Below are 27,661 nucleotides of genomic sequence, written 5' to 3'. Positions count from 1 at the left end.
TGACATTGCTGTATTCATGTGACAGCAAAGTGTGACTGCACCATGTGTCTTTCAGAATCTGTTTTTTCAGAGACAGCCCTTTTCATTCTCCTCCTCCTCCCTTCCTCACCGGCCTCATAAGGGTTGCAGCTGGCGCATCGCTTCCGGCTTGAGGTAGGTTGTTCTCATGGCGCCCTGGCCGGCCGCAGCAATGTCCGACATCACGGCCGCATCCCAAGAGAAGTTGACCACAGCTGCCGGTGCCTGAAGGAGGAAGAAGGGAGTTGGGGTTGGGATGGGATGGAGGAAAGACAACACGTATGGTCAAATGTCATTTATAAATCCATGTATGTGTCATCACTTTTTATGATTTTGTTGCCCATTTGGAGCATTCAGCAGTTTGCTTTGTTTTGCTGATTAGCATGATAGAATCCATTGTGCAAAAGGCAATTCCCCATCAACATGAAAAGTACATTTTAAAATAAAAAGTAGAGGACCAGCTGTGGATGGTGATTGGCATTTGTCAGAATTTCCAACCTGCCTCCTACCCACAAGGTGAATATTACAAATACTGCATGTGGTCTTGTGGAGTTCTGCAGCCATCTTCCTCTCATCACCTCAATCAGATGTTCCATTCATGATTTAAATGAAAATATTGCAGCTCAGCTTTGTATAACAAGCACTAACATATGAAACCCAGGAGTTCATTTCAATATATAAATTCTTGTCAATATCTCAACTGAGAAACTGCAAAAGACAATAATTACTGCGATGAAATTTGAAGGATATATAGTCATAACATTCATAACATGTTCACAATCCTATACTGAAAAATAGAAAATTTAAATGAGAACTTACCTGTTTGAAATTTAAATTGTATTTTATGAGGAAGGCGAAGGAAGAGACTACGATGCATAAAGAGTAATAATAGGAGAGCCCGCACGCGCGTCCAGCAATATTAGTAGCTCCGAAAAATGTAAATACCAATACCAGCAGTCATCCTACTGCTATTGAGAACTACCTGAGATTATGAAGAAGGGTGGGAGAGGAGGGACTGTAGTCTCTTCCTTCGCCTTCCTCATAAAATACAATTTAAATTTCAAACAGGTAAGTTCTCATTTAAATTTTCTATTTTATTTCGGAAGTCTCGAAAGAGACTACGATGCATAAAGAGTAATAATAGGAGACTTTGAAGCTGGTAGTCACATTTTTTGGCCACACAGAACTGTGCCAATGACCATAATTACCACAAAGGGGTACAATGTATGGCTTTACCTTTTATGATAATACTGCATGGCTGAAACCCCTATTCTCATTCCTGAGGGGTTTCACGTAATATGTTTGAAATGTCTTCTCGTTACTCCAGCCTGCCTGTGCCAAAATCTCATGTACAGACAGATCTTTCCTCTGGGCAGCAGACGCTGAGGCTGCTCTCGTGGAGTGTGCCGAGAACAAGCTGGTGTCAATCCCAGCTTCTGTCATAACTGTCTTAATCCATCGTGACAAAGTTTGGGTAGAAACCCTGTGATACGATTTACAAAAACTTATTAACAGATACTTTTGGTCCTTCCTAATGATCTGAGTCCTTCTCAGATACTCTCGAAGGTATCGTACAATGCAAACTCGTCTGTCTGGAGGGTACGCTCTTAGGCTAACGACTTGGCCTGTATTACCAGGTCTGTGGTGCTTTAACAAGTCATCAATGACGAAATTGACAGAGTTGTCTTTGAATGTCATCTTGTCTATTCTCAAAGCATTCAATGTCTGCACCCGCTGTGCTGAGAGAAGCGCTAATAACATTGTCACTTTCAACGTTAGCTCTTTCAAACCCAATTCACCTGCAGGTGATTTCCTCCTCAGATAGTTGAGGACAGTTCTAACGTCCCACACCTCTGTGTAGCGTGGTCTGGGGGGTCGTAAGTGAAAGACTCCCTTCACAAATCTAGTTATTAGAGGATGAGTGCTTATGGAAAACGAACTGTCTGTGAGTGTCAGAAAAGAAGCCAGTGCACTTCTAGCAGAGTTTATAGTACCGTAGCTGGCTCCCTTATGGAACAAGTCTGAAAGAAATTCTAGTGCCCATTCCGATGAGGTCTGGAGATAGTTAATGTTGTTGGCAGTGCCGAAAACTTTCCATTTGCTGATGAAGCTATGATATTGCTGTCGTGTAGATTTCCTCCAAGAAGCTACGATGACCTTGACGGTCCCTGCACTCAATCCCTGCGACCTGAAGGGTTGGCTGAAAGCCTGCAACAGAGCAAATCCAAATGTTTGTGTAAGGGGTGGGGCATAAAAGACACAGGTTGAACAAGAAGTTGTGCATGTCTACATAGGACAAGTGGTTTTTCAGTCAGCATGTCCTGAAGTGCTGGGAACCATGATTGTGTAGGCCAGTTTGGTACTATTAACAACCCTGTGGCTTTATCTGCCCTTATCTTTTGCAGACATTTAGGGATAAGGCAGAAGGGAGGGAAAGCATAGAACCATAATGGACCCCAATCCACTGTAAATGCATCTACATTCTCTGCCGAAGGATCAGGCTGCCAAGTGATATACCTGGGTAGCTGTGCATTAAGTCTGGAAGCGAAAAGATCGATTTCAGGGAGGCCGAAATGTTCTACCACTTCAGTAAATTGGGTTTTGTTAAGCATCCACTCTGTTCGATCATTAAACTTCCTTGACATGAAGTCTGCTGTGGTATTGAGCCATCCTGGCAAGTAGGCGGCTGTGATCCAAATCTGTCTTTCAATACACCATTCCCAAATATCATGTGCCAAATTGTTGCATTCATGGGATCTGAAGCCCCCCATATTGTTGATATATGAGACTGCAGTTGTATTATCCATTCTAATGAGAACATGAACATTTCTCAGGTTAGAGCAAAAGGACTTCAATGCCAATCCTGCTGCAAGGGTTTCTAGATAATTTATCTCATTGTTAACAGCCTTTTCTCTTTCCACTTCATTCCATCGTCCCCCTATGTTTGTGCACATGTCTGTTGCTCCCCAACCAGACCCACTCGCATCAGTGCGCAATTCTATTGTATGCCTGGGTCTGTCGATAGGATTAGAGGTGTACTGTATGTGATCAATCCACCACTTAAGTTCCTGTTTGGCTCTACTAGACAAGCTCATTTTCCTATCAAAATGACCTTTATTGACCTTCAATGCCAAAATCTTCTCTTTTTCCAAGATTTTGTAGTAGAGGGGCCCATATTGGGCTGCAGGAAAGGTAGCAATCAGTTTCCCTATTACTCTAGCCACTTCTCGGATAGAGGATTCTGTGGCATGCAACAGACTTGTGCACTCAGCAGTGATATCTTCCTTCTTAGATTCAGGAAGAGTAACTGTCATGTTCACAGAGTTAAGGACAAATCCCAAAAAGGTGATTTCTTTAGTGGGTTTTAACACTGATTTAGTCTGATGGACAAGAAACCCCAAGTCTTCGAGGAGATCAGTCGTAGCATCGACTGCTCTTTGAGTGCTAGCCTCACTCTTCCCAATAATGATAGTATCATCAAGGTATCCCACTACCATGTGACGTGCTCTTCTCAGATGAGCAAAAACCGGTTTGAGAAGCTTTGTGAACAAACGCGGTGCTGTACTAAGCCCGTTTGGCAGTGCGCAATATTGCCAAAGTTTGCCCTGCCACACAAATCGCAGGTATTTCCTATCCTGCGGATCAACTGGTACTGAATAGTAAGCATCCTGAAGGTCGACTGAGGCTAGCAAGCAATCTGGTGTAATAAATTGCGTTGCTGTATGGATGGAATCCATTTTGAAATGCTGATAGACTAGGCTTTTGTTCAACTCTGAGAGGTCAAGAATGACCCGAAGGCTGCCATTCTTCTTAGGGCGGGTAAAAATGTTCGAGATGAACTCCCCCACTTCATGTGAACAAGGTTCAATGACATTCTTGGCTGCCAGTGAATCAATTTCAGCTTGGATATTGGCCAAATCTTCATTCTTTACTTTGAACTGAACCAAAGGATTAACCCTTTCAGGTGGAAAACATTCAGGCTTGAATTCAAGTTTATAGCCATTCACAGCTTGTAGTACTGTGGGATCTGAAGTTAACTTCTCCCAATTACATGCATGAAGCCTCAGTCGACCTCCAACTGGATGGTCATTTACACATGAAGTGGTAGGTCTAGATTCTATAGATCTAGTAAATTGAGGAGTAGATCTAGAATACCGTTCTTCTAGATAAGGTAGAAATGCATCATGGTCAGTTACTGACATGTCAAATGAGCAATATGTTGAATCTATATCTCCTACCTCTTCAGAGGCGGGCTGTTGGGTTACTTGTTGTGGGGAGTCTTGCTTCTGGCCTGTGGATGAGCTCTGCTCTGTGGCCGTTGCTGTGGGGGAGGTCGCGACTTCCCCTGGTAGCGCTGGTCTAAAAAAGGACGATTTGCCGTTCCATGCACGAAGCGTGAGGCTGCAGCGCTACGCGAGCCCGTCCAGCCCGCATCGCGAGCCTGCCGGCGAGCTCCGCTGTTGAAGGGCCGTCTGTACGGATGGAAAGAGCCGCTCGGACGAGAAGTATGTTTCTGCTGGGTCCTCATGACCCCAGCAGAGGCCTTATGTTGTTCTTTTAGATCTTTCATCTGTCTTGTGAGATCATCACCAAACAACAGCTGCGTGACTGGTGTAGAAGGCTTACAGAGATGCACGTATTCTGAGTTGATGTCCGGCTTTATCAGCTCCTTCCGCACGCAATTCAGTTCAAAGTGCGCATTACTCAATAGAGCAAGTGCGTCTTGCTGAGACTCGGAGATATCTCGCGCGTCGAGAGAGCGAAGAAGAGCCCCAATACCGCGAGTCAGACATTTCTGCACTCGCTGTAGTTTCAAATCACGATTACGCGTGACGGACTGCAAGTGTTCCCAAATGGGAGCGTTCACTTTAGGTGTATCGAGGTGGGGGCAGTTGCTCGGTGGGGGGTATTTTTCAACCGTTTCCTCGATGGCTTTATCTTCTAGTTTGTTGCCAATAAAGTAGTTCACCGATTTTGCGATTTCCTCGTCAACTGCCTCCCCAATCCCGAGGGGGATAGCATACTTGGCTGCCAACTGTGGTAGCTGTGCAGCAGGGGGAACCTCTTCCACCCCTTCGTCAAAATCGAACGGTCCATCACGCTCTGCGTCTTCAGACGTAGACGTATCAAAATCGTCCCCAACAAAATGGCGGACGTTAGTAGGCAAGCGGGAAAATTCCTCCGCTGTAGATTTCGATGTAGACGCGCCTGTATGTACCACAGCGGCACGGCTAGTGGTTTTATCATGCGATTGGGGAAGGTGTTTCACCACTTCGGCGAGGAGATTTTCAAGTTTGTCTAGACGAGAACTAGCGTCCCCGGAGGTAGACGCCCGATCCTCGGAAGGGGCTTTCGATACCGTATGAGGAGCTTTTTTGGGAATTTTCTTCATCGTCTTCTTCCCTGAATCTTGAGCCTTTCCGATGCTCACATTCTTCTGTACGTGCGCCGTACCGGCATCGCCGGAGGGAGGCGCTGGTGGTGGTAACTCTGACTTCGTGGCACAGACCTCCTGTCCACGTGTAGCACGTAAAGCGAAGGATGGATCGTGCTGCTCTTTCGAGCTCATATTTATCGAACCAACGTAACGTTTAGGCTCGAAAGATGCGTCAAAACACTTCTCAGTAGGTTCCGGATGACCGGCGAAGCAAAATATTCTCGCGAGAAGGAAAATTCCGGCGATGAATTTATGGAAAAATTTCAAACCGCGGAGCTATGCAGGAGAACCTCCTGTCGGCTGGAACGAACGCGAACGTATTGCTGGACGCGCGTGCGGGCTCTCCTATTATTACTCTTTATGCATCGTAGTCTCTTTCGAGACTTCCGAAATAAAATAAACTATGAAGGTGAAATGTTATACACATTCACTGCAGTAAACCCCATTCAGGAGACCCTGGCATTTTCCTTATGAAGGCACTTACATTATAAAGTATTTTAAACAAAAGCAGTGATATTAAAACCATACGATGATGGAGTTTTGAACAAAATTACACCACAAAAGTCAATACCATACAAATGAGTGTCTGAAGGTCATGTCACTTTTTTCATACGACCTTCTCGATCATAAGACTATTTGCAGTTCTCATCTGTTGTTCCACAAATAAAGACACCACATGTGATAGTCTGTATCATGCATGCCTATCATATCAGCACTGTGTATTATGTATGGTATGATATATCATGGACACAGGAATTTATCTTATCCATCTTGCACACTATTCACAGTCAAAGTATCTCTGATGTACCTTGAAAACTGCATGAAGACAATGTCTCTTCCCAAAACATGACATTAGTGGCATTTTTACATCTGAAAACAGATGGGGTGAATACAGTCACATGACCAAGATTTCAGTTCCCAGGTGTCCACTTGACCGCCTAGCACATTATTTCCTCTGAAGGCATTTACCCAAGTTTGTTCAAACTTGCACTGGTCCACTGCTTGATAGTTTCTTTTTATTCATGCAATGTATTTCTTTGGGAAGAACCATCTCTCTAGTAAAGGATGTAGAAAATATTACAGAAATAAATGAATGAAAATAAACAAGGAAAAGTAGAAATTACGCGGTGCGTAATATATGTCCCCGCCGGAAGTAGCATTTAGTAGCAAAATGTACAATATAGGTAAAAAGATGAAGGTCAAAGGTCAAAGAAGTCAAAGGTCAAAATTCTATGTAGAAGTTCTGAAGCCCTCACCTAGTGCCATCACATAAAGCAAACGGAATCGAAATCGGGTTAGAAATGGCGAAGGAGTAGCATTTTGTAGCCAATGTACAATATAAGTAAAAAAATCAAGGTCAAAGGTCAAAGAAGTCAAAGGTCAAAATTCTGTGTAGAAGTTTTGAAGCCCTCACCTAGTGCCTTCACATAAAGCAAACAGAATCAAAATCGGGTTAGAAATGGCGAAGGAGTAGCATTTGGTAGCAAAATGAACAATACAGGTTAAAAATCAAGGTCAAAGGTCAAAGAAGTCAAAGGTCAAAATTTTGTGTAGAAGTTTTGAAGCCCTCACCTAGTGCCATCACTTAAAGCAAACGGAATTGAAATCGGGTTACAAATGGCGAAGGAGTAGCATTTTGTAGCAAAATGTACAATATAGGTCAAAAATCAAGGTCAAAGGTCAAAGAAGTCAAAGGTCAAAATTCTGTGTAGAAGTTTTGAAGCCCTTACCTAGTGCCATCATATAAAGCAAACGGAATCAAAATCGGGTTAGAAATGGCGAAGGAGTAGCATTTTGAAGCAAAATGTACAATATAGGTCAAAGGTCAAGGTCAAAGGTCACAACTGAAATTCTGTATACAAGTTTCAAAGCTCCCATGTAGTGCTATCATATAAAGCAAACAGAATCAAAATCGGGTTAGAAATGGCGAAGGAGTAGCATTTTGAACATTTTGATCACACACGGACGGACACACGGACGGACACACGGACGGACGGACGGACACACGGACACACACACGTACGGAGCCCGTTTCATAGTCCCCTGCTCGAACTCGTTCGGCGGGGACAACAAATACTGTACACACCATATATTTAGCGAGTCTAAATTTTCACAAATCGGGACTTCCAGACGTCTTCCCCCGTGGTTAAATTCGTGATCTTGGAGTACTGTACTAAAAAGAGAAATGTATATGTGTTTGTCACATTCATATTGGGATCACAGTCATTATTTTCGCGTGTCTGTAATTTCGCGGTTAGCACCCGACTCGCGAAATTCGCGAAAATAAAAACCTCACGAAATATTTGCTGTATACAGTACCTATGTACATCAGATAACTTATCAATATCATTCATCACTTAATAATAAACTACTAAATCAAACAGAGAGCGAAGACGGTACCAAGAGAGGAAGGGAGAAAAAAGAAAGAAAGAAAGAAAGAAAGAAAGAAAGAAAGAAAGCGAACTGAAAAGCCTTACTAAGTTTAGTGCTGCCAGCATGGCATCGTCATCGGTGAGCTTGGTGTTGCCCGGGTCTGTCAGGATGAACGGCTGCCAGCTGTTACACAGTTGTGAGCGGATGAATTCCTTGAGAATCCCCAGCCTGTCCCTCGCGTTGAAAGTACCTGGGCAATGAAGGAAAGATGAATGGACATAGCTTCATCTACATGTATCGCATCACTAGTATGAAAAGGATCACTACGAATTTTGCACTTCATAAAGGGCAAACTGATAGGCTATCATGACCGACTGCATAATGAAAATATGGGCGTCACATTGCCATGAAAGTGGAAATTTCTGCAGGTTTGATATATTGCGCTCTGTCTTGTAGGACAAAATGCATGTGTTTTGAATTTTCCTGACTGTTGACACTTTACCAGTGGGAGTGCAAATTCTTGTGGACAATGTAAAGTAACTAAAATGTTTGCATGTCTTATTCAGCACTAACATCACAGAGTGCAAAATGTTAATAAAAAGAAAAGAAAAAAAAAAACAACTCCACACCCTGAATTATTCCATACACGTAAATCCTGACATTTGACTATCAGTGCCCATTGCTGAGTCTGAAGTACCATAAAACAAACGTATATGCACAAGGCCATTCCCTTACTTTTTTGATCTTCAAAATGATATAAAATCCTTGACCAATTTGCTAACTGCACTCCAGAAGCATCGATGCAAAGAGAAGACAAAACAAAAGAGGTTGGCAAACCAGCTACAAGCACACTGAATGGCACATGTACTTCCAAGGGAAATCCATTTTTTTTTTCTCTAGCGACAGCCTATCAGTGATGATGGGTAAATGAGCTCCTAACTATGTGATACATTCACACCATGTTTATTATCGATGACAGGACTTACAGTCAGCTAACCAGTCGATGATAAGAACCAAAAGTGCAGTGCGCCATAAGCAATGACCCCCATTTCGTGAATACCCATCATTTGTGCAAAATCTCCCAGGTAACAGTGCATAAACAATTCAAGATACTAATTTTCTGGGTGTAATTCAGCGCTAACAGGAGTCAAGCCCATCCCAAGCTCCTTGTAACTGCATGTTATCATGGTTCCACTACCATCAAGCCAACCAAAAGATCGTCGTCGTCGTTGTTGCAGCTAGAGGCACCGCCCTCACATCAAAATAGTCAACTACAAAATGCGCTCATACCATCCCTGAGTTAAACCAAGCAAAAAATGGGGCTCCACTATTACTGAAGTTAGCACAGCTCTGTGTGAACACATCTTCTGGGTAAAGTTTCACACAAGCAAAGGGCTTGTGGGGCACTGACATTTTCAGCACTCTTTACTGCCTGTTGTCAGAAGCTTGCAGATTTCCAAATATGCATATTTTCATGCCTGCTTCTGGCAGCTTTTAAAGGTCACATTTATTTGTAGCCTGCCTCAAGAGAAAAAGGTTTAAAATGAGCTAGGCTCCTTTCACCCACCACAGTCACAAATTGAACAAGAGCCCAGCACTGAGAATAGGCCAGCTAGCACTCTGCCTGCACAAGGACTGGTGGTGATTCTGCAGTGCTCATATATAGGGCATGCCCCCCCCCCCAACGTCTGGTACATTGCATGTCCCTAACTTTAGAGGACCAATGCAATGCAAATGCAAAGGTCCTTTATCAAGGTAAGACTGGTCTATACACAGGATGTTGTGATAACTAATATTTGTCTAATCTGAAAAGCTAATTGGGAAAGCAATTTCTTTTTTTCCCATTCCCTCAGTGATATACAGTATAATGATTTTCCAACAACTCCATGGTTTTTGGAATGCCAACCAGACAAAGCGACATTTGGCCATGTGGGCTGAGGCTGAGGGATGTGAAAATTGAACAGGTCTTTCCGACAAACCTTGCAATAAGATGCCATCGGGGAAGCGTATCCGTATGAGGGCGTACCGGTACCATCGTAGTGCCTTCTGCGTCTCTGCCTCACGCATGGCTTTTGTCCGCAGCATCATACTCCTTTCTACTGCTTCTGTCCTGTAGTAAAAGTTTTTTTTTTTTTTTTTTGCATGAGAATTTGATATTCCAAGAAGCAGAGATAAACATTTGAAGCCTATTTCTTTCCATGTCAGGGGACACAATCCATTCTTGGCTGTGCAGTCAAACCGTAGCATCTACACACCTATTTTAACCTCATTTAAAATTAACCATTATCAGCTATAAGTTGGAAAGCAATAGAAGTTCAGATGGATGAAAATTGATATATTTGTAAAGGAAAAATTACAAACAAGTTGTTGTGTTTATTCTTTATTCAGAAGAAGACAGACCAATAAAGACAGGAATTTTGAAATATAATTTTTCACAATTGAAAATAATACATTGGACAGCAAAAGAAAGTACCCACTTCTGTCAAAGACCGCACACAAAAATTCACCCCCTAGAAATAAACAATTTTTTGTACACAGGTGCGCTACAATGCCTCTTACTAATCACATGCAAGTGAATGTCTTCATAACAAAGAAGAAATTGACATGCACAGCATCTTGGTCACTTAATCAAAAGTCACACACAAAAGCACTTTCCACCATGCAAAAATGGCCACTGAATGGACAACATTTTAAAACAACCAATATGTCAAAGTGAACACCAGTTTTGTCAAAGTTATGTTAATTAGTGTATTCTGTATTTAGGGATGCTATCCTTCCTGATTATGCTAATTCTCAGAATAAAATCAATTAGCTTTTTAGTCTGGACATTACTTTACTCTGGTCTAAGCAAGCTTCAATCAGGAAAATTATGCCACGTTTGACAAATGAACAGCGATTACGGGAACAGCCTCCTGTCAATCGGCAAACATTGATCCAAGCTCTGGAGGATGAATGGACAGAACTTTCCCAGGACTACGCCAGACATCTTGTCCAGAGCATGCGACAGAGATGCCTGGAATGTGTCCAGGCACGAGGAGGACATACACATTATTGAAAATTGATGTTTGTGACTGCTTTTTTTCGTCCTGTGACATTGATTTTTGCGTAAAACTTGTAAGGCTCATTCTGTTACATTTTGTGACTTTTGATTCAGTGACCAAGATACTGTGCATGTCATTTCTTTTTCTTTGTAATAAAGATATTCACTTGCTATTGAGTATGTGATTACTAATGGATATTGCAGCACACCTGTGTAAAAAAAATTGTTTATTTCTAGGGAGTGAATTTTTGTGTGCGGCCTTTGACAGAAGTGGGTACTTTCTTTTGCTGTCCAGTGTATTTTAGAAAGAAAAGTATTTGGACAAAAATCAACAAAATTGAATTTAAATTAAGATTGTAAACATACATACAACTCCTGTTTCAACTTCTAAGCGTCTTGCAAGATAAGCCTATTGCTTGAAAGTGTTGCAGGCTGAACTGGCATATATGTATTGTACCGCAAAGAACAAAATCACATAATTGCATGAAGAATAGTATAAACAGCGGCTTTCTATCTTTCCTATGTATGTTACGATCAGTATTCCACAAACCCCTACAGAAAGTTTGAAGTACATCCTCATTCAATGCATACATAATATGAAATAAAACATCATGCAGCGGTGGCGCGCTGATTGACAGCAACAAACCTGGCCTGCTGCTCCCGCTTAATCTCCTCTGGTTTGAGGGAGTAGAAGTCGTCTGGCAGCTCAAAGTGCCCTGCCCTACGGGATGGGTGGTAGACTTTCATGTCCCTGTCCAGAGTGGGTCTGAATGGGGCACCCGACTTCAGCACTTCCTTCAGGGCGAACAGTCGGTCAGTGTCTCTGGCCAGTTCTTCCCCCAGCACAAAGAAATCTGTTTCAGACTCTGTCGTGAGCAAAACAGAAACAAATGGTCAAAATGTATCCCTATTTTCAAAACAGAAAAAAAGAATTGATTCTGGTATTATAACAAATGACTCGAACTTACCAACAAACACACTCAGAAAAGCCCTATTAGAAATCATGCTGAAATGACTAGTAACACTGTCCAAATCACCTGCACTTCTACTGACATTATAAATCATATTTCTCTCATCTTTCAATGGGATGGAGATACACTACATAGTGCAAATCAATACATGAGAGCTCATCAGCACCAATAACTGGTGATGTCTTCAAGCTTTCAACTCAAGTTTACTCATGTGGGCATGCACTTTGGTTTTACTCTGACAATTAAAAAACTATCACTTATACAGCATAGATTGATCCACACAGCAATAACAATCTCATGTCCGATTTGTGGTGCTAACATTAGTGATATGAAGAGACCAAGCATCGCAGCCTTTCTAACTGAGAAAAAAAAAATATGGATGATTTGGCTCAAAAGTAGGAAAGAAAGAGCAGTTCCTATAGAAGTACTAAAATCATAACATGAAACTCCTATTGAAACAAGAGCTTGGAATGGTCAAAATTTATATTCTTTCCTCCAAATTCAGAATGGTTGGAAGGTTTGGGAGACTTTCTCCCTCCTTCCCACGCTTCCCGCTGATGGGCGCATCCAGGAATTTCGTAAAGGGGAGGCGCCTTTACAAAATTAAAGGGACGCACCCTCATTTTTTCTTTCTATTTTCTTTTGTTTCAAAAAATAAAAAATAAAAGGGGCGCGCGTTTGGTGCGCCCCCGCCTGGATCTGCCACTGCACTGCCTGTCTCACCTTCGTGGGGGAGGATTCTCCTCTCAAATCCGGCCGCCTGTAGAAACTCCTCCGCCCCCAGGAGGGGGGACACCCTCTCTTGGAACGCCTTGTTGCTGGCCCTGATCTTGTGGTACTTCTCTTCTGTGGGGTGCAGGCACACATTGTCAAGGTACCTTGGGGAAAAAAGACCACAAGGATAGGCCGCTTTGACTATTCCTGTCAAAGTTAAACAAACTGGAACAGCACATACAAATATCCTTTTTCCAAGATACCGTGAACACTGCAGGACTCTGAAATATACAATATGATGAAATGAATGTGAAAAAAAGCACAACATTTCAATCAGAATAAAGTGATACCATTCACATTTAAGTTAGAATGAATTACACCTGCTTTTTTTTCTTAATTCATAACTGAAACAAATCAATGGAAAATAACAAATATGTCAATGCAATAATATCACACTATAATAATTCTGTCATGCCCTTAGATAACAAGGAAAAGTAGAAATTACGAGGTGCGTAACATATGTCCCCGCCGGAAGTAGCATTTTGTAACAAAATGTGCAATATAGGTCAAAAATCAAGGTCAAAGGTCAAAGAAGTCAAAGGTCAAAATTCTGTGTAGAAGTTTTGAAGCCCTCACCTAGTGCCATCACATAAAGCAAATGGAATCGAAATTGGGTTAGAAATGGCGAAGGAGTAGCATTTTGTAGCCAATGTACAATATAGGTCAAAAATCAAGGTCAAAGGTCAAAGAAGACAAAGGTCAAAATTCTGTGTAGAAGTTTTGAAGCCCTCACCTAGTGCTATCACATAAAGCAAACGGAATCGAAATCGGGTTAGAAATGGCGAAGGAGTAGCATTCTGTAGCAAAATGTACAATATAGGTCAAAAATCAAGGTCAAAGGTCAAAGAAGTCAAAGGTCAAAATTCTGTGTAGAAGTTTTGAAGCCCTCAACTAGTGCCATCATATAAAGCAAACGGAATCGAAATCGGGTTAAAAATGGCGAAGGAGTAGCATTTCGTAGCAAAATGTACAATATAAGTCAAAAATCAAGGTCAAAGGTCAAAGAAGTCAAAGGTCAAAATTCTGTGTACAAGTTTTGAAGCCCTCACCTAGTGCCATCACATAAAGCAAACGGAATCGAAATTGGGTTAAAAATGGCGAAGGAGTAGCATTTTGTAGCAAAATGTACAATATAGGTCAAAAAATCAAGGTCAAAGGTCAAAGAAGTCAAAGTTCAAAATTCTGTGTAGAAGTTTTGAAGCCCTCACCTAGTGCTATCACATAAAGTAAACGGAATCGAAATCGGGTTAGAAATGGCGAAGGAGTAGCATTTTGTAGCAAAATGTACAATACAGGTCAAAAATCAAGGTCAAAGGTCAAAGAAGTCAAAGGTCAAAATTCTGTGTAGAAGTTTTGAAGCCCTCACCTAGTGCCATCACATAAAGCAAACGGAATCGAAATCGGGTTAGAAATGGCGAAGGAGTAGCATTTTGTAGCAAAATGTACAATATAGGTCAAAGGTCAAGGTCAAAGGTCACGACTGAAATTCTGTGTAGAAGTTTCAAAGCTCCCATGTAGTGCTATCATATAAAGCAAACAGAATCAAAATTGGCTCATAAATGACAGAGAAGTAGCAAATTGAAGATTTTGATCACACACGGACGCACACACGGACACACGGACGGACGGACACACGGACACACACACGTACGGAGCCCGTTTCATAGTCCCCTGCTCGAACTCGTTCGGCGGGGACAAAAATGAATAAGGATAACAAAACAATACTAGTCAATGTCAACTTTCCTGTGCATAGCAGAGTGAAGAGTCACATTCACCAAAATTAGAAAGGTTTTACGCACAATTCAAGCCCCTCTGATCATACTTGTGGAAAAACATAGCAGTTTCCCCCAATTTCCCTACAAGAATATACCAACTTTCAGATCTTGCAACATACCCACAGATTACGCACCAAGGATCAAACATATCATGCATACAACAAATATTACCAAGACATGTTATTTTCACATGCCTCTCTGTTCTGGCAGCACACAAAGATTGCGCAACATCCTTTATATAGGAAATGACATGACTCATTACTTTCCTCCGCAAAACTTTGTGGCATGTCTCCTCGACCAGCTGGATTAGTGCCAGGCTGGCTACAAAGTCTCATGTGGAATGAAATGTCACATGACTAAGATGCTTAAAGGAAAGCATGTCAGCGACATCTACTCCTTACCCAATACATTGTCATCCAAAACTTGACAAATTCCCCTGTTCCATAACGACCTGTCACACAAAATGTGCTACTGACAAATCAAACTATTTGGATACTGATGCACACGGATGTCATGAGACTGTGATTGAAGCACAATTCATGAAAGATTTGACAAAGAAAATGAGATGAGAATTTCAAGAAGTCTTTATCATCTCATAAAAGCGAATTAACATGCAAGATTCACATTTATAAAGAGAAATCACTTCCCACACGATACATTTGCATCTCTCAATACAGGTACCGACAATCTTAACGTGCTCAGGCGATTAGTTTAAATTGCCAAGCTTTTGCATAAGCATTCAGTAATCCACCCAATCCTCAACAGGAATGCCATGGTGACACAGTAGGGATCAAGGGGATTAGGTAATCTCTCTTCATTGACATTTAGTTTCTCAACATCTGTGTCAATTGGCAGAGAAAGCACACAATATGTTTGAATGCCTGTTTCAGCAAACATGTTAGAATACCAAGGGTTTAATCGGTCTCATTTCTATATTTATTCATTTTTTTCTCCATTGATCTATGAACTCCTTCTAAAGGAAGGAACTAGCTAAGGTAACTTGTCAGCCACAGCCATGGATAAAACCTGACTCACACCGTGAGAAAAGGATGATTTCCTCACTGGGAGTTTACGCTCCCGCACTGTGCAGCAAAAGGTGCTTCGCCTTTGAACAACAAAACATTACATGGGGGCACCCAGTGTACAAAAGAGGGTGTGTTTTCATGCAGGTTACAGAAACCAAAGCATCACTCGAAAAGATCAGAGTGAGTGGAAAACTCAACTTAATATGGAGGACTGGCACGTGGATATGTGCTGGAATTTGACCATTATCATAACAGCAGGAAATCACAGTGTACCCACAATGTTGACAGATGCTGTCAGGACAAACAATAATTATGATTTCAGTTGGTGCTTGTGTGCAGTATAGGAAGAAAAAAGTGGGCAATGGGTTAAAAATGGTTGAGAAGCATGGCACTACACCACAACATGAGACCCAGCCATAATCACTTCTGAATTTATGGAGGTAATTTTTGGTGTATATTCCTTTATATAATGTGTGTGTGTGTGTTTGTGTATGTGTGTGTGTGTGTCATGCTATGACTAGTTTTAAAGGATCAATAAAAGGGCCTGCCTTACTTGCATATTGTGTCAACTCCAACTTTGACTTTCTCCTTGTCTTTGTTGAGAGTGTACACCATTGTTGCAGCAGCTGATGGAGGATCTTCTGCCAGTTGCTATGGAAACAAAAAGCAGTCAGAAGATTATAAGCATAAACTTGATCAAAATGACTGTTCTGATCTGGAATTCGCTTTATTATCTCAGAACAAACAAACAAGCAACAAGGCTGACACAAAATATCTTTTACAAAAGATTACAGTTGACATAGGAAATTCTTTGTATTTGAGCGAAGATTAATGCATTTAAATCTTTGGGGATTTGGCAACATCCTGAACTTTTTGTAGCATGCCATGCAAGTTTTAAGGGAAACACCACTCTTTGTACACGTTGAAAGAATGAAGTTGGACTAAACAGTGAAAATTCTATGACAACTGGAAATAAAAATAACTAGGAAAGAAAGACACGTGATATGGTTACAACCACAATGATGCAAGTAAGATAACGAGATGATGTCATTGCCTAAAATTTGTCCCCATGAATTCAAAAAAAGAAATATGAATGATCATTTCTTTTCAGCAATCAATCAATCTGCTGCTTCCATTTTACAGCTGTTCTCTCAAATTTGTTTTTAAAAATCAAATTAAACCTATATCCTGAACATGGTGAAAGGTCAGGGTGTTTCATAAGCACACTATCACTTGATCAGCTCTCACAGAATTTTGTTTTGTCACACGATAATGGAAGATGACAAATCATACCATGAGGAGGCATTCCTGAAGGTGAGATTCCAGCTCCGCCCGCTTCAGTCGCCTGGAGCACCGGCACCAGAAGTGCACGGAGGAGACGAGGAGACGCGACTGGTTGTCGCCGCACTTTGGAACGGTCGAGGATGCACTCTGGAGATAAGGGAGAAGCATGTTGCAAAAAGCGTTACAAAAAAGCAGTACACCCTTTGCTACACTGATGCAAAAACTTATATTGTCAGTCAGCCTTATCTGGTAGCATCCTGAGTACGTTGTACTGAGGTGGGCCTTTAATTTAGGTACCCTGCACACAAACATGCCACTTTCCTGTGTGTTAGTCTACAAGGGTATTGGACTAACCCGAAATCACGAACCCTGCTTACATGCACAAGAACTGAACATAACAAAATCTCTCACACATTGTTTTTACCATTTTAAATCAGAGCCAGAATTTGCTTTAACATTGGGTCTTTACACAGTGCACTTCCATTACAAATAACGAAGTCCTTGTGACCAGCGGTTTTCTTTCATCATAGTAAAATTTTGTTATAGCTGAACAGTAAAGTATAAAATGAGACACAGATGGTAACTTTGGGACCTGAATTTTTACTTCGCTGTAATGAAAACTTAGTTACAACCGTGCTCCCTATAACGGGAGTGCACTGTAAATGCTTCAACAACTACTTTTGAAGATCCAGACAAATGATCACAAATATTTCAATTTCCTAACAATGACAGCTTTTTCTGAATTATTCCAAGGTAGAAGACTACAGAGTTCTTTAACTTATGTCATCTGAATGCAGAAAAGGGTTTTATTACATGATGTGGTACTCAATTTATAAGCACTGTCCCAAACTACTACCATCCTAGATCTGAAGATAAGACTACAGCAAATCCTATTGTTCTCATGCTTTCTTTATCCTATGTTTGCTGTGTAGTCTTCTCTCAGACCCATTTATCTTCGTAGACTTGAAGGAAAGTTATTGCGTAAATCTTCACAATGCCACAAATCACTTCCTAGATCTTCTTTTTGGCACTATGCTACTAGCTGCAGCAGCACACCTTTGTCCAAATGTCACTGTAATAATCCAGGGCAACGATCAAAGGGGTAGGGGAATCCGGTAAGGATGAATACATGCAAAATCACTTGTAACATGCACACAATATTATGTTCATTATGAGAGCATCATAAATGTCATTAGTTTATAGAAAAGAAGTATGGTAGCTTACCCTAGAATACATATCATCAGTTGATGACGCTGCTTGCTCCTGTTCCTGTGCAAGTTCTGCTTTAGCTATATACAGCAAGCCCACAGAGGGAGAAAGGGAAAGCGAGAGAGATAGTGAGTGAGTGAGTGGGGGAAATTGAGCAGAAGATAGTAAAGATAGAAAAGAAAATGTGAGACAGATAAGGTCAGGGTCAAAAACCTTAGGCAGAGGGAACAACAAAATAAGCATGGCAATGATCACCTCCAATGATGCACTGCCTCTGTCAATGTCAAAACATTGTACATCCCCTTGTCAATAGAGGGCTCTGTTTCATGTTAGTGGATTGAGGGATTGCAAAATCAGCCCAGTTTATAGTCCTCATGCCTGATTGACTTGATATGAATGAAAAAGCAGACTATTTAATGGTTGCCAACTCACGTGGACCCATCTAGAGTAACTCCCATAATGAGGCACACACACATACACACATACACGAACACAGACAAAAAATACCATGTGCATACACTTGTAAAACTTATTTCCTGCTAGGTTTACGGAAATACAACATCACCTTTCTATAGGGATATCACAGCATAGACTCAAAATTATTGTAAAGAAATATTTGAAGACTGTCAAGCCAGAGAATTGCATTTCATAATCTCTAATGCATGCCATCAATTTTATATAAATTCTCAGGAAAATGTAGAATTGTCTACTTTCTTAATTTCTACAGCTACATGTATATTACATTGCAGCTTGACAATGTGCTGGTCAGTAATTTTCAGCCAAGTTTTTCATAAAATAACAGTATTCACTGTTTATACTACTGGTCTACTGTATGCCTACAGTACTAATGTCCTATTGAAAGGTAACTGCTTAAATTGTATAAATATATTAAAGTAAGCCTACAAAGGTACAATGTAATGATAGTACAGGAAAGTAGTGACTGTTAAAGGAAACCAAAACCCAAAGAGAATTGTGAATTGAGTGAAAGCAACAGCATTAGTAGAACACATCAGTGAAAGTTCGAGGAAATTCGGACAATCAACGCAAAAGCTATGAATTTGTAAAGTTTAGGTGTTGGAACCGCTTGATGAGGAGACTGCTACAGGTCATGGCGTCATGTGTGGACAACAATATAAAGGATATAAAGGGAATTCAAAAAAATTTCACTTTTCTATCATAATGAAAGAGCACTTGACTAACCGCTTTCAGAAAGCAGGGGGAATAATTGCTACCCTTAACATATGTGTATGCCAATATCAAGTTGATGGAATGTGTAGTTTTCATGCAAAATGAATTTTGTGGAATTCCCTATATATTTTCTTTATATTGTTGTCCACACATGACACTATAACCTCTAGTAGTCTCCTCATCCAGTGGTTCCAACATCAAAACTTTAAAAATTCATAACTTTTGCATCGACTGTCCGATTTTCCTCAAACCTTCACTAATGTGTTCTACTATTATGTTGCTGCTTTCACTCTATCCACACTTCTCTTTGGGTTTTGGTTTCCTTTAAAAAATGTCAAGTGTTTGGCATCATGCTGATCATCTGACCAACTCTCCACACAAGTTTTCATTGAAACGTAAGATACACAGGCCCCTGCAGGCAGAGGCAGTTCTGGCACCTTACCCTGCGCCTTGATGGAAGCAGAGGCGGGCCGGGAAGCTGCAGGACCAGGGTCTAGTCTGGAGAGGGCTGCCTGACCCGCCATCTGGGAGCTGGAACTGGGAGTGGCCCGCGGTGTGACTGGCCTCGCTTCATGTGACGTGCTTAATACAGAATGTACACAAGATGGTATCTTATCAGGAAATTTTGATGTTACAGTACAATAACATTTAAATCATTTGAGAGTCTATTAAGAGCAACAAATGGTGAATAAAATTGTCTTACACAGACTGTTTGTCTGGGTGGCAATTCATGATCAGTTCTACAGCGAGTTGGACCTGATCTGAAACTCTTGACATTATAGACAGTGGTCTGGCTGACTAATTAGAGACTAGTTAGTAAGCCAGTCATACCTTGGATAAGAGTTACTGCTTATACTGGTCTACATGAAAAAAAAATCAAAATGTGCAATTAAAAACATGCACAGTTGTGACTTTTTACCCCCTGCAATTTCTCAGAGTCTGTTTACTTTACAGTGTATCAGTGCATCAAAGAAGTGAATTTAGAAATACAGCTGGTCTACATTCAGGTACTTATTGATTGAAGTTAAAGATAATAAAAAGTTTTGGTACCTCAAAAGTGTCCTTGAATTTCCTTGTCTTAGTTTGTGTTTCAGGTTAAAGTACCTTTCATATAACTGACACTGTGAGACTTACTCGTCCCAAAGTGCTCTCATGTCTTAGTAATCATGCAATTAACTGCGATCAGCAGCCCCATACGCATAGCGACCAGCAGTCCCATACGCATAGCGTAATCGGGCTTCGCATTGTAGCATTCAGGATCATGACAGATTTAGTATCGCAGGGTAAATGTCAACTTAAAATCCCATAAATTCTTCAATTTGAAGACTTACCAATTAACTTGAAGTATTGAAAACAGGCTTCGGGCAACGTTTGGTTCTGCCTATAGTCCCTTTCTGTTCGAATTGATGACTGAATGTGACTCGGTCGACAGGACCTCGGGAGAGCTACATACAGTACATTGAATACTACAGCCAGTGCATGCGAACACATCACATGCACACAAATTTCAAATCCATGAACGGATAAGATGTCTGTGTGCGCATGCGCTGGCCATGGTATCCAGTGTATGTAGCTCTCCCAAGGTCCTCTCGACCGAGTCACATTCAGTCATCAATTCGAACAGAAAGGGACTATTGGCAGAACCAAACGTTGTTCGAAGCCTGTTTTCAATACTTCAACTTAATTGGTAAGTCTTCAAATCGAAGAAATTTTTGGATTTTAAGTTGACATTTACCCGCGATACTAATTCTGTCATGATCCTGAATGCTACAATGCGAAGCCCCATTACGCTATGCGTATGGGGCTGCTGGTCGCAGTTAGCTATGCGTACAATGGGCTGCACGCTGCTGGTCGCAGTCAGTGGTTTCGTACAATATTTATCGACGCTGTACAGCGTCAGCTCTGGTACGAAACCATTATTGCATGATTACTAAGACATGAGAGCACTTTGGGGCGAGTAATTCTCACAGACAACGTACTTTAACCTGAAACACAAACCAAGACAAGGAAATTCAGGGAAGCTTTTGAGGTACCAAAACTTTTTATTATCTTTAATAACAGCCTTTATAGCTATGGTGTGAAATGCATACAGTGTACTGTTGATGGAAATTTCCTATTTAAACAAATATCAAGTTGTGAACAATTACTATAAAATGAACAGTCCACTTTGATATCAAATTCACATGACTGGGTTTTTGAATTCTGTTACATCCTACACTGTACAGCTCAGTACAGCAGCTGGTTTATTACCTCTCTTGCCTAGCGGTATGATATACAATGTATAGTGGATACACACATTAGTACTGACAAGAACAGCGGAGATTCTATAGCAATGCATGCATGACATCACAATCAGTAGGTGAATTGAAGTGCATGTAGGTAAATACACCTGTACTGAAAGAAGTTGATGTGGCAACTCAACAAAAAAAAAAAAGATGCGGACAAAGACAATAAACAAAACATCTTAATAATTTCATCACCACTTTGAAAAATAGTAAATAGTACAAAAATTGATGCTGCAACGAAATCGGATGATAGGATGAAAAACTACTTACATCTTTTACTTGACCTTAACAAACCTTATTTCATTTTTGGATTAAAGAACCTTCTGAATAATGAACCTTGTTTCATTGTCGGATTTAAAACGAACCTTTGGGATAACAAACCTTACTTTATTTTCAGAATTATGAACCTGGCTTCAGAATTGTGAACCTTCGGTATAACGAACCTTCAGAATAATTCCACAAATGTTTGTATCAAAGAACCCTTTTCATTTAAGGATTGATGAACCTCAGGTTATACAGAATTTGTGTGTTTCAGAATGTAACACACTTTCAATATACTGAACAACACCCTCTATCTACAAACAGTGGCTGTAGACTAGTGCGTTGTTACTGTTAACTGTAGTCTCTGTTTTAAGAGTGCTTTATTCAATAGAAGGGCCTATGACTGTAACTGCTTGGCATGGATGGCATGGTGTGTTCTACATGCAAAAATAAATTATGCCTCGCAGATTACCTTTATTTTAAACAATTGTTAGACACACATATTATACATCTAATATCCCATTTTACTGTACACTTCTCTGGGTGCCACGCTGTCATCCCTCAGTTATTTTCTGGCGCTAGTGTACTTTCGCACCTCCTCGTCAATTGATCTCCAAACATGCATAAACTCACTCTATAATATCCAACAACCATGAATATTTGCATCTGAGTAAGACCCAAGTCCAGTAGACATGGAATTTTCACCGTTTTGACACTTGTCAGAACATGTCGATTGCAGCTACATAGTTCGCTTTGCGATACATTGTAACTGCCTTGCACACAGGAGCACATGGCGCAGCACAGTATACAAAACACGTTCACGGCACAGCAGCGAGTGCAGCGATTGAACTGAATGTAGCGATCTCACAGCAAGTTCTTCTATGGTACATTTCTATCTTTGAAAACATGAGGTCTGTTTGCCGCCTTTCCCTCAGCTTGTACCGAGTCGTGTGGTAGCGACTGATTGAGGCTTGGGGTTGTTGTTTGTGTTGTGTGTGTGTGTGTGTGTGTGTGTGTGTGTGTGTGCGTTTGTGTGAATGAAAGAAGATTGTGAAAAATGTGGTTATAAGACAAGGGTGAAAGAATATGTGACCCGCCACAACAAAAGGATCCTAAGGTTGCTGATGGCCGAGCCGAGAAAATTGAGTTTGAAATCGATCAAAACTATCGAATTTCTGTTGTTGACATAATGTTGTATTCTAATGTTCCATCTATCATCTGCAAAAATTTCGAAGCTAAATGATTAAAGGAAAGCCAAGAAATTAACGTTTTTCCTGGCCATGATTTTCCGACTTTCAATGGAACAGAAGCGTATCTGAAGATTTGGAATTAGCGTCGCAGATAGGCTCTGCCCCGAGCAATGAAGGAGTGATCTTATTGGTCAGTGCGTGGCATCCTGGTTACTGATTGGTCATGCATAGACCACTGGCGCTAAGCTTGAATGAACATCGCAGAGGTTGCTATGAGCGGGCCTTCTATTGTCAAGAAGTGAAAACTGTCTTACACTAGTGTACCTCCCTCTGATTACAATTGCGTTGGAAAGAAAACTTTGAAGGCGGTTTTCTCAAAATGCTGATTTCCTAGACCACTCAACATGGTCTCATAAGATCATCAATATCTCCACAACCGTGTACTTTTTTGAGTCACGTTATATATGAAATGAAAGTGGAAGAGTAAGGGAATAATGTCATGTCATATTCAGAAAATCGACGTCCCTCTATTTTCGGATCCTTTTGTTGTAGCAGGTCACACATAAAGACAAAGGACAGGAAAAGGAGGAAAGGAAGTAAATAAAAAGATACTAAAAAGGTAAACCTGAAAAAATGAAACAAAAGGTTTACAAAATAGAAAGTACACTTAAAATAAAAACAAAAGACAATGGAAGGGAAGAAAGAAGAGAAATTTGCATTATAAAGGAGAGCATGGCAGAGATGGATATGCTCGAAAAGAAAAGCTAAAAGCAAAGAAGAATTAAAGACTGAAAACAAAAGAGCACTACATAGAATTATAGAATGAGAGATGAATCAAAACTAGATGAAAGCAAAGATGAATAGGAAGCAAAGAAAGAATTATACAGACTGAAATGGAAATAAAGGAAAGGATACAGTAGAACATCAGAATGAAACATAAGAAAAAGATATTGGAGAAAGGAAAGGTAGATGGAGGGAAAGATTAACCATGAAGGAAAATAAGAACAATGAGGTAGAAAGTAAGACTGAATGGAAACTGAGAAGGTTAGACAAGAGGAAACCCACAAAGAAAAGATTAATGGGAAAGAAAGAGAAAGTTAGAAATACTTGAAGGAAAGATAGAAAAGAAAGAGAGAGATATGTGACCCGCTACAACAAAAGCATCAAAAAGTCGGGGGAGGACAATTTTCTGAAAATGACATGACATTATTCCCTTATAACACAACTCATAAAAGTACTCGGTTGCGGAGATATCGATAATTTTATTAGCGCATGTGAAGTGGTTGAGGAGATCAGAGTTTCGAGGAAAACGCCTTGAAAGTTTCCCTTCTGACGCTAACATGATCAAAGGGAGGCGAGACAGTTTTCAACGCTTGACAATAGGAGGTATGCTCCTAGCGACCTCCGCGATGTTCATTCAAGCTTAGCGGTCTACGCAGGACCAGTCAGTAATCAGGATGCGATGCACTGACCAATAAGATCACTCCCTCGTTGCTAGGGGCGGTGTCTAGTTGCGGCGCTAAATCCAAATCTTCGGACACGTTTCTGTTACAATGAAAGTTGGAAAATCATGGCCCAGAAAAACGCTAATTTCTTGCCTTTCGTTTGATCATTTAGCTTTGAAATTTCGGCAGATGATAGAAAAAACATTAGACTACAAAATTATGTCAAAAAGAGAAATCCGATTGTTTTGACCAATTTTGATGATGTGACTTCAAACTTGATTTTCTCGGCTCATCTGTCAGCGACTTTAGGATCCTTTTGTTGTAGCGGGTCACATCATATACGGGCTGCACACACACGCTCAACCGCTTTGTATACACTGTAGAAGCCACAATCGCTACCACAAGACTTGGCCGAGGAAAAGGGGGAATAAAAACAAATATTAGCTTTTCAAAGACACCATGTACAATTGTATAGAAAAAAGCTGCTGTTACTGCTGCATTCAGATCAAACAATCAACCCTTACCTTCTCTGAATCGGAATCCCGACATCGCCGATGACAGCACTAGCGTCCAGAGTTGGTTGCGGCTGCTGCGCAGCGTATTGTTTTACTGGAGTTGAAAATGCTTTTCAGTTTGGTTTTTGAATGCCGAAATAATTCCAGTCCTTAATAGTGTTTGGGAGGAAGCTGTTTAGGTATGCTTTTGTTCTGCATTGCGGCGGAACGAAGCGTTCAGTGTCCTCTCTCAGGGGTCTGGATGTCTGCTTCACATACGGGGGAACGGCAACAGTAGCTTCCTGATGCAGAGCTCCGTAGAAGAGGGATAGTCTTGCAACTTTTCTTCTTTTCTGTAGGGAAGGCCAATCTAGAGAGTCCATGTATTCTGAAACCCTTGTGACTCGGCGGTTGTCATTGAAGACAAAGCGAGCTGCTCGTCTCTGAACCATTTCTAGTTTGTTTATAAGGGTGGATTGATGGGGATCCCAGACAGATGCCACATATTCTAATTTAGGGCAAACTAGAGCCTTGTAGGCAGCTGCCTTAACCTTGGTGTCACACCTTGACAGGTTCCTGCGTATGAATCCTAATGTCTTGCTGGCATTATTTACAGTGTGATTAATGTGGTTGACCCATGACATATCATTAGACACCTTTCTGCATGCGCTGAATGTATGTACAGTTGTATTCGTACTGTGCTGTGCCGATTGCTTGTGTACAGGTGATACAGTCACAGAGCAGCATTTCATGCTATCAAGAATTTCCAACACTTTTATTAAAGTGTTGAAACCTGTAAACTTCTATTCGACTTTGGAGACTCGGCAGATGCAATTACTTTAGGTTATTGAATTATAACTAGATCTACATAGCCTCATACTTTCATTTTGTTTAAAACTAGATCAGGGTAACATCCCCAGTATTCGGTCACTTAAGCTTTTTTGCAATATTTTTCAAACTAAAATAATACATGTATACATCATATCTACAGCAATGTATGTGAAATATATCAAACTTCTTTAATCTCAATTTTCATTTTGTTAAATATCACACAGAATTTCACAAAATCGCAAAATATATCACCTTGAAAATTCCCCAGTATACGGTCACCGGCTCCAGTATTCGGTCACACGATATGCGCGTTCAAAGTCAATGCGTGTTCCAGGCAGCTGAAAAACGCGTGCCCGCTACCTTGTTGGCGCAAAATTGCATCGGGGACGTTGCGGCGCCCGTTGGTGACCGAATATTAGGTTCTCGGCACTTGCATTCAATCCTTGTGCTTTGAGACACTGTATCGGCACGTACGGAAATTTTGTTTTTCTTTTGCGTTTTTGAGGATACCATCACACTCCAAGCTTGCAATAAACAAAAAAATCCCGCGAGAGAACGGCCTATTTCTCGATTTTTAGCGCTTTTTCGGCGACCCATACTCTTAAAACTGGGCCTTATCCGCGCGCTTTTGGAAAGTAGTGCCGATTCTGCACTTTTCACGATAAAATTTGGGATTTTGGATGGATTTTTGGAGGGAGCTAAGGGAGTTTCCTGTTGTGAATGACTGTGCAACTGCAAGTATGTGAATTGATGACGCCATTGACGCCAATGACGGTGATGTGATTTGCGTGTGTTGTGACAGTTGAACTTACTGGCTGGTGACTAGTGATAAGTCACCGAATACCGGCAGCTGACCGAAAACTGGTTTTAGTTAGATCTATAGGAAGAGTTTGTGCACGTTTTGAATTCATTTGACAAGGTCAAGGAGGTGTGAAAGTACTCTTGCAACTGATTTTCCTCTAGTCTATAACTTTGTTATAATACTGATAAAAACAATCCACACGCTATCACTCTTTCAAGTAACCACACTAAAACTGCAAAAGACAAACAGCGTAGACTCTAAATAATAAATCCATTCAAAGTTATGAACGGTCCCACCAGTAACCTTTTGCGTGGGATTTCATTCAGAATAGTTTACAACCAACTGCAAGTGCAACTGACAACACGTACACAGCTGTTCAATACACAGGCTAAAAATTCCTTACCTGGGCTGTTGTTTGCTGTCAGTAAGCTTAGCACCAGTTCCTGCACTTTTGAACTTGTGATCCATTCGTTTCTTTTCGAAAAATTCGCCTATTTTCTTCATGATTACTTGTTTTCTGTCAATCGCCTTGAAAGGAACAAGTGAAGAAGATGCAAGAGCACAGCTAGCAAGCAGAAGTGTGTACACAAGTGTACCGTGTACAACATCAAGCGAGTTACCTGTGTGCCTGCCTTTTTTTATGCAGGGGTCGAGTGTATGACTGTACGTTGTTTACGTCTGGCATGTGACCGGCGGCCGTAAAGGGCGCCAGACAAAGTCGACCAGAGCGCTCTGAAGACAACGTTTAGGATGACTTGTCTTTTGCACCAATCACAACCACTCACAACACTCTCCGCTTCGACCCGTTCTTCGCTAACTTTAAAAAAAAAAAAAAAAAAAAAAAAAAAAATATATTAATTTTATTAAGGAATCACAACACAATTCAATCTTCACAATTGTATTGGCTGACTTGATTTTATGAGAATGAAAAAAAAAATAAATGAATTGAATTGAATTGTGTGTGTGTGTGTGTGATCATACATCTTACGAACACGAGATTTAACACGACACATCATTTGGTTTTAGATTCTTCAGACGTTTTCATCTTTCTACAATGAATCTATTTTTTTTCTATTATCAGGTTACTGAACGCAGAATACTATATAGTAGTTACTGCTAGTATATACAAGGATACAAGGATACAAGGAACTTTATTGTCTGTTAAAAATACAGAAATTCGCCTTTCACTGGCATAACAACAAAGGGGGAAAAACAGCATGTATTGCACGTATCATAATAATAGTATAGTATAACAAACA

At 40.8% G+C, this 27,661-nt stretch overlaps 1 protein-coding gene across 1 annotated transcript; it reads right to left on the bottom strand.

Moving 5' to 3' along the window:
- Positions 1 to 114: 114 nt before the first annotated feature.
- LOC139725201 (UBX domain-containing protein 6-like) lies at positions 115 to 26,961 on the bottom strand. The gene is made up of 10 exons (XM_071636297.1): positions 26,806 to 26,961; positions 19,537 to 19,676; positions 17,922 to 17,986; positions 16,707 to 16,844; positions 15,967 to 16,064; positions 12,563 to 12,717; positions 11,515 to 11,734; positions 9,808 to 9,938; positions 7,933 to 8,078; positions 115 to 243 (listed from the first exon to the last, which is right to left on the bottom strand). Exons 1-10 carry the CDS (start codon positions 26,904 to 26,906, stop codon positions 115 to 117), a joined length of 1,323 nt encoding a protein of 440 aa, XP_071492398.1. The 5' UTR covers positions 26,907 to 26,961.
- Positions 26,962 to 27,661: the final 700 nt, after the last annotated feature.

Source organism: Diadema antillarum, unplaced genomic scaffold (assembly GCF_040938485.1).
Source record: "Diadema antillarum isolate AM-2024a unplaced genomic scaffold, OU_Dant_1.0 scf00000016, whole genome shotgun sequence".
Lineage (NCBI taxonomy): Eukaryota > Metazoa > Echinodermata > Echinoidea > Diadematoida > Diadematidae > Diadema > Diadema antillarum.
This window is presented reverse-complemented; position numbering and strand designations above follow the sequence as displayed.

What these genes read in the sequence shown, in the direction of transcription:
- LOC139725201 (XM_071636297.1), bottom strand. Translation starts at nt 26,906, where the DNA reads ATGAAGAAAATAGGCGAATTTTTCGAAAAGAAACGAATGGATCACAAG. An exon ending in TTCAGGAATGCCTCCTCATG is followed by an intron (nt 16,065 to 16,706) that starts GTATGATTTGTC and finishes TTGTTTCCATAG; the next exon opens with CAACTGGCAGAAGATCCTCC. An exon ending in AAGCGGGAGCAGCAGGCCAG is followed by an intron (nt 9,939 to 11,514) that starts GTTTGTTGCTGT and finishes CTTTTACTACAG; the next exon opens with GACAGAAGCAGTAGAAAGGA.